Source organism: Panulirus ornatus, chromosome 7, assembly GCF_036320965.1.
Source record: "Panulirus ornatus isolate Po-2019 chromosome 7, ASM3632096v1, whole genome shotgun sequence".
Lineage (NCBI taxonomy): Eukaryota > Metazoa > Arthropoda > Malacostraca > Decapoda > Palinuridae > Panulirus > Panulirus ornatus.
The window spans coordinates 33849353-33863854 of NC_092230.1; the positions used below are offsets into that span (position 1 = coordinate 33849353).

At 41.3% G+C, this 14502-nt stretch overlaps 2 protein-coding genes across 2 annotated transcripts in view; one reads left to right on the forward strand and one right to left on the reverse strand.

The window, feature by feature from the left end:
* Positions 1 to 14502, forward strand: part of LOC139749510 (gastric triacylglycerol lipase-like) — a 294599-nt gene that overhangs the window by 189694 nt on the left and 90403 nt on the right. The gene's annotated exons all lie outside the window — the stretch shown is intronic.
* Acox3 (Acyl-CoA oxidase 3) overlaps positions 1 to 14502 on the reverse strand; it is a 185750-nt gene that overhangs the window by 148344 nt on the left and 22904 nt on the right. The window contains exons 3-4 of the mRNA XM_071663819.1: positions 9804 to 9950; positions 1169 to 1315 (exon numbers count right to left, since the gene is read on the reverse strand). Coding sequence (XP_071519920.1) covers positions 1169 to 1315; positions 9804 to 9950 — 294 coding nt within the window. The remainder of the gene's footprint in view (positions 1 to 1168; positions 1316 to 9803; positions 9951 to 14502) is intronic.

Here is a 14502-nt window from a genome sequence, read left to right on the forward strand (position 1 = left end):
TATATACACGAGTGACAAGACTTAAGCATGCCTAGAAGTTGGTAGCATTTGACAGTTTCTAGATCTCCCAGTTCAAATTTCCAGTTAATCTAGTCTAGATACACTTGTGCTGTATGACAGCAAAGTTCAAGAGATGTGCCCCCAAGAATGTAGAACTCCTTTCCTGTATTGTACAAATGCCTGCTGTTACACAGACACCATAAACACCCAAAACCTACACAACGAAAGAAAGATTCTCCCATTACAATCCCACCTAAATATGCTCAGAGCTCAATTCTTTGCAAAAGCACTAGAATCTTCCTATACAAACTACTCCATAACTATTCACTAACTTCTAAGCAGAAATAAAGAGCCCAGCTTCACAGTTCAGCAACCTATACTCACAGATTTTCAAACCCTTGACAAACACAACACTTAAGAAACATATACACAACAAAATGACCTGACAAGTACTAAACAGCTGCCCTTCCACCACAGCTGTAAACACCATCCCACACAACATATACCCATCTGAAATCACACTCTCCAGACTTATGAGTTATAATTTCTCATCTACACTCTGGAAATCACCCATCTCTATAACATCACAACCACTGATTTAACATATCACAAGACTCTTCTTGCCAACAATGATACAACCAAATCAAGAGAATGGGAACTTACTGCTCTATTGCCTGCACTCTCCCTACATAGACATACACATCATCACTATACTTCATGACCTATGGTCCTGCCTAATGGATGTGGGCAGCTTCCTGAGTGATGTGGAAGACCTATAAAGATAGAAAAGGCTCCTAAAAAGTTATTGGGTGGGTAGGTAGGACTGCACAAGCTGAGGAAATGGTGTCGGCTAATCATGAAACCCCAGTGGATAACTTAGCATGTGCACCGGGACTGAGTCATAGGGACCATAAACACCATGATGCAGTTTTTTCAAATTTGTCTATATTTATAACCTTGACCTTAAAAAAATCAAGAGCTCCAACTTGTTATAAAACACTTCTTACACCTGGCTATAAAAATGTGTTTAAGATTGATGTGCAGTGACTAACTACTAAGCTTCTGTAGAAGTCAGTGGCTAGAGTTTACAATGCATCTAACAAGAAAGGAAGGTATACTATCTAGCCATGCAGAATCAAGTGCATTAATGATGCAGTTTACTTCATACCTCCTGACTATGCATGGCTTCTACATATTTCATGTGATCTGCTGAACCTTGACCAAAAATCCCCATAATAAAGAAATCTTGGCTGAGTAGCTTTTTTGTAGACAGTGACCAATCATAACTGCCTAAAACAGCACAATAAGCAGCAGCCTGATAAAGAGAACATGGTTAAATAAGTATCCTTTAAAATGTAGGTATTTTGAGGGGGATACAACCGTAATATAAAACTTTTTCTGGCAACCAGAAGGATGTCATTTCCATACAAAGATCATCTAATCATCCCACGGTCATCCCACGGAACTAATGCAGTATGAAAAGGATTTGGGGTACTTGTTTGGTAGGATCAAGTGATGATGATCTGCTCAATAAGAGTGGACAAAGGTTATCATAGAAAAATGAAGAAGTTAATAATATCAATAAAAAGGGAAATGCAAACAGTCAACAAAGGTAATGGGTAAAACAATATATATATGGGGGAAAAGTATCTCAATTGATAAAGGAAAATTTGAACTGCAATATGAAAAAACACCTATGCAGCATGCAACAATGACTGGGTGAAAGCAGTAATTGTTTCACAAAATCAAGGTACATATACATATATACACATGTACTTATTCATACTTGATCACCTTGATCCTTTTCTAGTGCCACCCTGTCCCACAGGAAACAGCATCACCACCCCCATGCATCATTAAGGTAGTGCCAAGGAACAGACAAAGAAAGGCCACACATCTGCTCTCATCCATACACGATCTGTCTTGTATAATGCACCGAAACCACAGCTCCCTATCCATATCCAAGCCCCAAAAACCTTTCCATGATTTACCCTGGACATTTCATATACTCTGGTTCAGTGTATTGATGGCATGTTGACCACAGAATACCACAGTCCTCCAGTTCACTCTATTCCATGCATACCTTTTGCCCTTCTCCATGTTCACGGCCCTAATTGCTCAAAATATTTTTCACTTGATCTTTCTGTCTCCCATTCGGTCTTCCAGCTCTCCTTGTTCCCTTACTTCTGACACATATCCTCTTTGTTAACCTCTCCTCACTCATTCTCTACATATGTCAAAACCATTTCAATAAACCCTCCTCTGCTCTGTCAGCTACATTAAAGAACAAAGAGAGAATGTTGGGGAGAAAAGAGTGGTGCGAGTGAGCTTGGAAAGGAGACTTGTGTGAGAAAGTACCAGGAGAGATTGAGTGCAGAATGGCAAAAGGTGAGAGCAAATGATGTGAGGGGAGTGGGGGAGGAAAGGATTGTATTTAGGAAAGCAGTGATGGCTTGCGCAAAAGATGAATGTGGCATGAGAAAGGTGGGAGGTGGGCAGATTGGAAAGGGTAGAGTGGTGGGATGAAGTAAGATTGTTAGTGAAAGAGAAGAGAGAAGCATTTGGACAATCTTTACAGGTAAGTAGTGCAAAGGAGGTGAAGAGAAAGGTGTAAATGAGAGTTGGGGTGAGAAAGTAACATTAAATTTTAGGGAGAATAATAAGATGTTTTGAAAGGAGGTATATAACATGCATACGACAAAAGAACAAATGTGAAACATCGATGAAGGGGGAAAATGGGGAGGTAATAACAAGTGATGATGAAGTGAGGAGATGGAGTGAGTATTTTGAAGGTTTGTTGAATGTGTTTGATGATAGAGGGGCAGATATAGCGTATTATGGTTGGAGTGGTGAGCAAAGTGAAAAGTTCAGGGAGAATGGTTTGCTTAACAAAGAGGAGGTAGTGAAAGCTTTGCAGAAGATGAAAGCTGACAAGGTGGCGGGGTTGGATGGTATTGCAGTGGAATTTATTAAAAGAGGGGGTGAATGTGTTGTTCATTGGTTGGAAAGGATATTCAATGTATGTATGGATCATGGTGAAGTGCCTGAGATTTGGTGGAATGCACGCATAGTGCCATTGTACAATGGTAAAGGGGATAACAATGAGTGTTCTAATTACAGAGGAATAAGTTTGTTGAGTATTCCTGGGATATCATATGAGAGGTTATTGAGTGAGAGGGTAAAGGCATGTACAGAGCATCAGACTGGGGAAGAGCAGTGTGGTTTCAGAAGTGGTAGAGGATGTGTGGATCAAGTGTTTGCTTTGAAGAATGTTTACAGAAAATACTTAGAAAAACAGATGGATTTGTATGTAGCATCTATGGATCAGGAGAAGGCATATGATAGAGTTGACAGAGATGCTTTGTAGAAAGTATCAAGAGTATAGGGTGTGGGAGGAAAGGTGCTAGAAGTAATGAAGATTTTTTATAAAGGATGTAAGGCATGTGTACTAGTAGGAAGAGAGGAAATTGATTGGTTCCCACTGAATGTCGGTTTGCGGCAGGGTGCATGATGTCTCCATGGTTGTTTAATTTGTTTATGGATGGGGTTGTTAGGGAGGTGAATGCGAGAGTTTTGGAGAGAGGGGCAAGTATGCAGGCTGTTGTGGATGAAAGGGCTCGGGAAGTGAGTCAGTTATTGTTCGCCGATGATACAGCACTGGTGGCTGATTCGGGTGAGAAACTGCAGAACTTGGTGACTAAGTTTGGTAAAGTGTGTGAAAAAAGAAAGCAGAGAGTAAATGTGAATAAGAGCAAGGTTATTAGGTTCAGTCGGGTTGAGGGGCAAGTAACTTGGGAGGTAAATTTGAATGGAGAAAAACTGGAGAAAGTGAAGTGTTTTAGATATCTGGGAGTGGATTTAGCAGAGCATGGAACCATGGAAGTAGAAGTGAGTCACAGGGTGGGTGAGGGAAGTGAGCCACAGGGTGGGTGAGGGGGCGAAGGTTCTAGGAGCACTGAAGAATGTGTGGAAGGTGAGAATGTTATCTCGGAGAGCAAAAATCGGTATGTTTGAAGGAATTGTGGTTCTAACAATGTTATATGTTTGCAAGGCATGGGTTATAGATAGGGTTGTGTGGAGGAGGGTGAATGTGTTGGATATGAAATGTTTGAGGACAATATGTGGTGTGAGGTGGTTTGATCGAGTAAGTAATGAAAGGGTAAGAGAGATGTGTGGTAATAAAAAGAGTGTGATGGAGAGAGCAAAGAGGGTGTTTTGATATGGTTTTGTCAAACGGAGAGAATGAGTGAGGAATGATTGACAAAGAGGATATATGTGTCAGAATTGGAGGGAACGAGGAGAAGTGGGAGACCAAATTGGAAGTGGAAGGATGGAATGAAAAAGATTTTGAGCAATCAGGGCCTGAACATACAGGAGTGTAAAAAAGCACTCAAGGAATACAGTATATTGGAACGATGTGGTATAACGGGGTCAACATTCAATCACTGGATTAAACCAGGGCATGTGAAGTGTCTAAGGTAAACCATGGAAAGTTTTGTGGGGCCTGGATGTGGAAAGGGAGCTGTGGTTTCGGTGCATTGCACATGACAGCTAGACTAAGTGTGAACAAATGTAGCCTTTGTTGTCTTTTCCTAGAGAGACCTTGTGCATGTGCGGGGAGAAGGGGGTGCTCTTTCATGTGTGGTGGGGTGGTGACGACAGGAATGGATGAAGGCAGCAAGTATGAATACATGCATGAGTATATATGTATATGTCTGAGTATGTATATGTATGTATACGTTGAAATGTATAGGTATGTATATGCGCAGGTGTGGGCTTTTATGTATATGAGTGTTTATGTAGGAGGGTTAGGCCATTTCTTTCGTCTGTTTCCTTGCACTACCTCGCCAATGCAGGAGACAGTGACTAAGTATAATGAAAATAAATGATCAGCCACCAGCGCTGTATCATCAACAAACGACAACTGACTCACTTCCCAAGCCCTCTCATGCACAACAGACTGCATACTTGCCCCTCTTTCCAAAACTCTAGCATTCATCTCCCTAACCATCCCATCCGTAAACAAATTAAGCAACCATGGAGACATCACACAGCCCTGCTGCAAACCAGCATTCAGTGGGAACCAATCATTTTCCTCTCCTCCTACTCATAAACATGCCTTACACCCATGATAAAAACTTTTCACTGCTTCTAGCAACTTACCTCTCACACCATGTACTCTTAATACCTTCCACAAAGGATCTCTATCAACCCTATCATATTCCTTCTCCATATCCATAAATGCAGCCTTCCAACTCCAATTTGGTCTCCCACTGCTCATTCCCTCCACCTCTGACACATATATCCTCTTTGTCAATCTTTCCTCACTCATTCTCTCCATATGACCAAACCATTTCAATACACCCTCCTCTGCTCTCTCAACCACACTCTTTTTATTACCACACATATCTCATACCCTTTCATTACTTATTTGATCAAATCACCTCACACCACATAATGTCCTTAAACATTTCATTTCCAACACATCCACCCTTCTCTGCATAACCCTATCAAGATCCATGCCTCGCAACCACATAACATTGTTGAAACCGCTACTCCTTCAAACATACCCATTTTTGCTCTCTGAGATAATGTTCTCACCTTCCACACATTCTTCTATGCTCCTAGAAACTTCGCCCCCTCCCCCACCCTGTGATACACTTCCACTTCCGTGATTCCATCTGCTGCTAAATCCACTCCCAGATATCTAAAACACCTCACTTCCTCGAGTTTTTCTCCTTCAGACTTTTATTTATTATTTTTTATTTTCCTTTGTCGCTGTCTCCCGCGTTTGCGAGGTAGCGCAAGGAAACAGACGAAAGAAATGGCCCAACCCACCCCCATACACATGTATATACATACACGTCCACACATGCAAATATACATACCCATACATCTCAGTGTACACATATATATACACACACAGACATATACATATATACACATGTACATAATTCATACTGTCTGCCTTTATTTATTCCCATTGCCACCTCGCCACACGTGGAATAACATCCCCCTCCCCCTCATGTGTGCGAGGTAGCGCTAGGAAAAGACAACAAAGGCCCCATTCGTTCACACTCAGTCTCTAGCTGTCATGTAATAATGCCTGAAACCATAGCTCCCTTTCCACATCCAGGCCCCACAGAACTTTCCATGGTTTACCCCAGACGCTTCACATGCCCTGATTCAATCCACTGACAGCACATTGACCCCAGTATACCATTCAAACTTACCTCCCAATTAACTTGTCCCTCAACCCTACTGAACCTAATTACCTTGATCTTATTTACATTTACTCTCAGCTTTCTTCTTTCACACACTTTACCAAACTTATTCACCAACTTCTGCAGTTTCCCACCCGAATCAGCCACCAGTGCTGTATCATCAGCGAACAACAACTGACTCACTTCCCAAGCCCTCTCACCCACAACAGACTGCATACTTGCCCCTCTTTCCAAAACTCTTGCATTCACCTCCCTGACGACCTCATCCATAAACAAATCAAACAACCATGGAGACATCACACAACCCTGCCGCAAACCAACGTTCATTGGGAACCAATCACTTCCCTCTCTTCCTACTTGTACACATGCCTTACATCCTTGATAAAAACTTTTCACTGCTTCTAGCAACTTACCTCTCACAACATATGCTCTTAATACCTTCCACAGAACATCTCTATCAACTCTATCATATGCCCTCTCCAGATCCATAGATGCTACATACCAATCCATCTGTTTTTTTAAATATTTCTCACATACATTCTTTAAAGCAAACACCTGATCCACACATCCTCTACCATTTCTGAAACCACACTGCTCTTCCCCAATCTGATGCTCTGTACATGCCTTCACCCTCTCAATCAATACCCTACCATATAATTTCCCAGGAACACTCAACAAACTTATACCTCTGTAATTTGAACACTCGCCTTTACCCAATCATCAGGCACTTCACCACGAACCATACATACAATGAATATCCTTACCAACTAGTCAACAACACAGTCCCTCCCTCTTTTAATAAATTCCACTGCAATACCATCCAAAAATGCTGCCATGCCGCCTTTCATCTTCTGCAAAGCTTTCACTACCTCTTCTCTGTTCATCAAACCATTTTCCCTGACCCTCTCACTTCGCGCACTACCTCGACCAAAACACCCTATATCTGCCACTCTATCATCAAACACATTCAACAAACCTTCAAAATACTCACTCCATCTCCTCACTTCACCACTACTTGTTATTACTTCCCCTTTTGCCCACTTCACCGATGTTCCCATTTGTTCTCTTGTCTTATGCACTTTATTTACCTCCTTCCAAAACATCTTTTTATTTCCCATAAAATTTTATGAAACTCTCTCACTCCAATTCTCAATTGCCCCATTTTTCACCTCTTGCACCTTTCTCTTGACCTCTTGCCTCTGTCTTTTATACATCTCCCAGTCATTTGCACTACTTCCCTGCAAAAATTGTCCAAATGCGTCTCTCTTCTCTTTCAGTAACAATCTTACTTCTTCATCCCACCACTCACTACCCTTTCTAATCTGCCCACCTCCCACCTTTCTCATGCCACAGGTATCTTTTGTGCAAGCCATCACTGCTTCACTAAATACATCCCATTCCTTCCCCACTCCCCTTACATTATTTGCTCTCACCTTTTTCCATTCTGCACTCAATCTCTCCTGGTACTTCCTCACACAAGTCTCCTTTCCAAGCTCGCTCACTCTCACCCCTCTCTTCACCCCAAAATTCTCTCTTCTTTTCTGAAAACCTCTACAAATCTTCATCTTTGCCACCACAAGATAAAAATGATCAGACATCCCTCCAGTTGCCCCTCTCCAAAAGTCTCTCTTTCACACACCTATCAATTATTGCGTAATCCAATAATGCTCTCTGGCCATCTCTCCTACTCACATACATATGCTTATGTATATCTCTCTTTTTAAACCAGGTATTCCCAATCACCAGTCCTTTTTCAGCACAAATCTACAAGCTCTTCACCATTTCTATTTACAACACTGAACACCCCATGTACACCAATCATGCCCTCAACTACCACATTACTCACCTTTGCATTCAAATCACCCATCACTGTAACCTGGTCTCATACATCAAAGCTGCTAACACACTCACTCAGCTGCTTCCAAAACACTTGTCTCTCATGATCTTTCTTCTCATGACCATGTGCATAGGCACCAATAGTCACCCATTTCTCTCTATCCATTTTCAGTTTTACCCATATCAATCTAGAGTTTAATTTCTTACATTCTATCACATACTCCTACAACTTCTGCTTCAGGAGCAGTGCTACTCCTTCCTTTGCTCTTGTCCTCTCACCAACCCCTGACTTTACTCCCAAGACATTCCCAAACCACTCCTCCCATTTACCCTAAAGCTTCCCTTCACTCAGAGCCAAAACATCCAGGTTCCTTTTCTCAAACACACTACCTATCTCTCCTTTTTTCTCAAAGAAATAATTCTTCCCACGTACTCCCTGCATGTTGTAGAAGGCAACTAAATGTTGTTGGAGTGTGGGGCTGGAAATCCTCCCCTCCAGTTTTTACTTTTCCAAAGGAAGGATCAGAGAAGGGAGCCAAGTGAAGATTTTCCCTTTATGAATCAGTCCTTAGTTCTTAACACTACCTCACTAAAGTGGGAAATGGCATATATGTATAAAAAATATATCCCGGAGGTAAGTGAGAAAGAATTCTACCTCCACATTCCTTGCGTGTCATAAACATCAACTAAAGGGGGCAGGAGTGGGGGGCTGGAATTCCTCCCTTGCTTGTACTTCAATTTCTACAAGAGGGAACAGAAGAAGGAACCAGGCAGGGAGTGCTCATCCTCCTCGAAGGCTCAGACTCGGGTGTCTGAATGTGTGCAGATGCAACCAAAATGAGAAAAGAGGAGAGGTAGGTAGTATGTTTGAGGGAAAAACTGGATGTTCAGGCTCTGAGTGAAATGAAGCTCAAGGGTAAAGGGGAAGAATGGTTTGAAAATGTCTTAGGAGTAAAGCCATGGGTTAGTGAGGGGACAAGAACTAAGGAAGGAGTACCGCTATTCCTGAAGCATGAGTTGTGGGAGTGTGTGATAATGTAAGGAAATAAATTCTAGACTTATGTGTGTAAATGTCATAATGTTTTGAGCACACCACCCAACAAGTGTAAATAAAGACAAAAATGGAGAATGAATGAGAACTAACCATCAAATATAATCAAATGTTAAAGAGGTCACAGCATTTAGTGTAAATATCCATGAAATTAAAGTTTTAAAATATGAAAATGCTCTTTTTGGGAAAGTTTCCTCCAAATTGTGAGAGAGAACTCAGATCTTCAAGGGTTAGAAACAACCCTCTACCTTTACTGGTGAGGCATATGCTTCTCATCCTTTTTCAATCACCTGCTAGCTTGTTAATGGTGTGGGTTAGCCTGAACCCACCCTCTGACCAATCTACAACTTTCATTCAGAGACATCACTGTCCCTGGATTGTCAGTCAAGGCACATCTCACTTTTATCAGACAGAAACATCATCCTATTGGTGATGACCATTCATCATAAAGTTTTTAAAAGACATGGGGAAAGTAGGCAGGACACAACTAAAAAAATGCTTATGGGACACTGCCCCAGAGGAAAGGAAATCTTTAGACAGGAATCAAAGATTTTAACAATAAAAGAATAACTGAAAATATGGTAAGAAAAAATGATTAGCATTTGGAGTACATTATACAAGTTTTATAGCTATCTGTTTGCCAAAAAAAGTTTCAATTAAGTTTTCCCCAGTCATAAAAAAATCATACAAACCTCCAAGCTCTTTAAAGCATCCACATAATTAAAATGGCGCTCTGTCCCTAATCCCAAGATGCCTGAGTATATGAATCTTGTCAACAACGATTCTCTTGCAGCCAGAGACCAGTCATACCCACCAACTGAGCTAGTCCAGATCAACGCCTGTTATTGTGAGAGCTTTGTCAATTACATTGTTCTGCACAGTTCAGAAAGGTGTCAAATATATATATCTATATGTCAATCTGTTGTGTTTGAACCATTCTTGCATTCATGAAAAGTATATTCCAAAGTGAATTAATCACCATTCACAGAGCATCTCTATCAACTCTATCATATGCCTTCTCCAGATCCATAAATGCTACATACAAATCCATTTGCTTTTCTAAGTATTTCTCACATACATTCTTCAAAGCAAACACCTGATCCACACATCCTCTACCACTTCTGAAACCACACTGCTCTTCCCCAATCTGATGCTCTGTACATGCCTTCACCCTCTCAATCAATACCCTCCCATATATATATATATATATATATATATATATATATATATATATATATATATATATATGGATCTGGAGAAGGCATATGATAGAGTTGATAGAGATGCTCTGTGGAAGGTATTAAGAATATATGGTGTGGGAGGAAAGTTGTTAGAAGCAGTGAAAAGTTTTTATCGAGGATGTAAGGCATGTGTACGTGTAGGAAGAGAGGAAAGTGATTGGTTCTCAGTGAATGTAGGTTTGCGGCAGGGGTGTGTGATGTCTCCATGGTTGTTTAATTTGTTTATGGATGGGGTTGTTAGGGAGGTAAATGCAAGAGTTTTGGAAAGAGGGGCAAGTATGAAGTCTGTTGGGGATGAGAGAGCTTGGGAAGTGAGTCAGTTGTTGTTCGCTGATGATACAGCGCTGGTGGCTGATTCATGTGAGAAACTGCAGAAGCTGGTGACTGAGTTTGGAAAAGTGTGTGGAAGAAGAAAGTTAAGAGTAAATGTGAATAAGAGCAAGGTTATTAGGTACAGTAGGGTTGAGGGTCAATTCAATTGGGAGGTGAGTTTGAATGGAGAAAAACTGGAGGAAGTGAAGTGTTTTAGATATCTGGGAGTGGATCTGGCAGCGGATGGAACCATGGAAGCGGAAGTGGATCATAGGGTGGGGGAGGGGGCGAAAATCCTGGGGGCCTTGAAGAATGTGTGGAAGTCGAGAACATTATCTCGGAAAGCAAAAATGGGTATGTTTGAAGGAATAGTGGTTCCAACAATGTTGTATGGTTGCGAGGCGTGGGCTATGGATAGAGTTGTGCGCAGGAGGATGGATGTGCTGGAAATGAGATGTTTGAGGACAATGTGTGGTGTGAGGTGGTTTGATCGAGTGAGTAACGTAAGGGTAAGAGAGATGTGTGGAAATAAAAAGAGCGTGGTTGAGAGAGCAGAAGAGGGTGTTTTGAAGTGGTTTGGGCACATGGAGAGGATGAGTGAGGAAAGATTGACCAAGAGGATATATGTGTCGGAGGTGGAGGGAACAAGGAGAAGAGGGAGACCAAATTGGAGGTGGAAAGATGGAGTGAAAAAGATTTTGTGTGATCGGGGCCTGAGCATGCAGGAGGGTGAAAGGAGGGCAAGGAATAGAGTGAATTGGATCGATGTGGTATACTGGGGTTGACGTGCTGTCAGTGGATTGAAGCAGGGCATGTGAAGCGTCTGGGGTAAACCATGGAAAGCTGTGTAGGTATGTATATTTGCGTGTGTGGACGTATGTATATACATGTGTATGGGGGGGGTTGGGCCATTTCTTTCGTCTGTTTCCTTGCACTACCTCGCAAACGCGGGAGACAGCGACAAAGTATAATAAAAAAAATAAAAATATATATATATATATATAAGAGTAAATGTGAATAAGAGAAAGGTTATTAGGTACAGTAGGGTTGAGGGTCAAGTCAATTGGGAGGTGAGTTTGAATGGAGAAAAACTGGAGGAAGTGAAGTGTTTTAGATATCTGGGAGTGGATCTGGCAGCGGATGGAACCATGGAAGCGGAAGTGGATCATAGGGTGGGGGAGGGGGTGAAAATTCTGGGAGCCTTGAAGAATGTGTGGAAGTCGAGAACATTATCTCGGAAAGCAAAAATGGGTATGTTTGAAGGAATAGTGGTTCCAACAATGTTGTATGGTTGCGAGGCGTGGGCTATGGATAGAGTTGTGCGCAGGAGGATGGATGTGCTGGAAATGAGATGTCTGAGGACAATGTGTGGTGTGAGGTGGTTTGATCGAGTAAGTAACGTAAGGGTAAGAGAGATGTGTGGAAATAAAAAGAGCGTGGTTGAGAGAGCAGAAGAGGGTGTTTTGAAATGGTTTGGGCACATGGAGAGAATGAGTGAGGAAAGATTGACCAAGAGGATATATGTGTCGGAGGTGGAGGGAACGAGGAGAAGAGGGAGACCAAATTGGAGGTGGAAAGATGGAGTGAAAAATATTTTGTGTGATCGGGGCCTGAACATGCAGGAGGGTGAAAGGAGGGCAAGGAATAGAGTGAATTGGAGCGATGTGGTATACCGGGGTTGACGTGCTGTCAGTGGATTGAATCGGGGCATGTGAAGCGTCTGGGGTAAACCATGGAAAGCTGTGTAGGTATGTATATTTGCGTGTGTGGACGTATGTATATACATGTGTATGGGGGTGGGTTGGGCCATTTCTTTTGTCTGTTTCCTTGCGCTACCTCGCAAACGCGGGAGACAGCGACAAAGCAGAAAAAAAAAAGTATATATATATATATATATATGTGAAAATACTTAGAAAAGCAAATGGATTTGTATGTAGCATTTATGGATCTGGAGAAGGCATATGATAGAGTTGATAGAGATGCTCTGTGGAAGGTATTAAGAATATATGGTGTGGGAGGCAAGTCGTTAGAAGCAGTGAAAAGTTTTTATCGAGGATGTAAGGCATGTGTACGTGTAGGAAGAGAAGAAAGTGATTGGTTCTCAGTGAATGTAGGTTTGCAGCAGGGGTGTGTGATGTCTCCATGGTTGTTCAATTTGTTTATGGATGGGGTTGTTAGGTAGGTGAATGCAAGTTTGGAAAAAGGGGCAAGTATGCAGTCTGTTGTGGAAGTGAGTCAGTTGTTGTTCGCTGATGATACAGCGCTGGTGGCTGATTCATGTGAGAACTGCAGAAGTTGGTGCCTGAGTTTGGCAAAGTGTGTGAAAGAAGAAAGTTAAGAGTAAATGTGAATAAGAGCAAGGTTATTAGGTACAGTAGGGTTGAGGGTCAAGTCAATTGGGAGGTAAGTTTGAATGGAGAAAAACTGGAGGAAGTAAAGTGTTTTAGATATCTGGGAGTGGATCTGGCAGCGGATGGAACCATGGAAGCGGAAGTGAATCATAGGGTGGGGGAGGGGGCAAAACTTCTGGGAGCCTTGAAGAATGTTTGGAAGTTGAGAACATTATCTCCGAAAGCAAAAATGCTATGTTTGAAGGAATAGTGGTTCCAATAATGTTGTATGGTTGCGAGGCGTGGGCTATGGATAGAGTTGTGCGCAGGAGGGTGGATGTGCTGGAAATGAGATGTTTCAGGACAATATGTGGTGTGAGGTGGTTTGATCGAGTAAGTAATGTAAGGGTAAGAGAGATGTGTGGAAATAAAAAGAGTGTGGTTGAGAGAGCAGATGAGGGTGTTTTGAAATGGTTTGGTCACATGGAGAGAATGAGAGAGGAAAGATTGACCAAGAGGTTATATGTGTCAGAGGTGGAGGGAACGAGAAGTGGGAGACCAAATTGGAGGTGGAAAGATGGAGTACAAAAGATTTTGAGTGATTGGGGCCTGAACATGCAGGAGGGTGAAAGGCATGCAAGGAATAGAGTGAATTGGAACGATGTGGTATACCGGGGTCAACGTGCTGTCAATGGATTGAACCAGCGCATGTGAAGCGTCTGGGGTAAACCATGGAAAGTTCTGTGGGGCCTGGATGTGGAAAGGGAGCTGTGGTTTCAGTGCATTATTACATGACAGCTTAAGACCGAGTGTGAACGAATGGGGCCTTTGTTGTCTTTTCCTAGCACTACTTCGCACACATGAGGGGGGAGGGGGGGGGTTATTCCATGTGTGGCGAGGTGGCGATGGGAATGAATAAAGGCAGACAGTATGAATTATGTACATGTGTATATATGTATATGTCTGTGTGTGTGTATATATATATATGTGTACATTGAGATGTATAGGTATGTATATTTGCGTGGGTGGACGTGTATGTATATACATGTATATGTGGGTGGGTTGGGCCATTTCTTTCGTCTGTTTCCTTGCGCTACCTCGCTAACTCGGGAGACAGCGACAAAGTATAATAAAAAAAATAAAAATATATATATATATATATTATATATATATATATTATATATATATATATTATATATATATATATTATATATATATATATTATATATATATATATTATATATATATATATATTATATATATATATATATATATATTATATATATATATATTATATATATATATATTATATATATATATATTATATATATATATATTATATATATATATATTATATATATATATATTATATATATATATATATATATTATATATATAAGAGTAAATGTGAATAAGAGCAAGGTTATTAGGTACAGTAGGGTTGAGGGTCAAGTCAATTGGGAGGTGAGTTTGAATGGAGAAAAACTGGAGGAAGTGAAGTGTTTTAG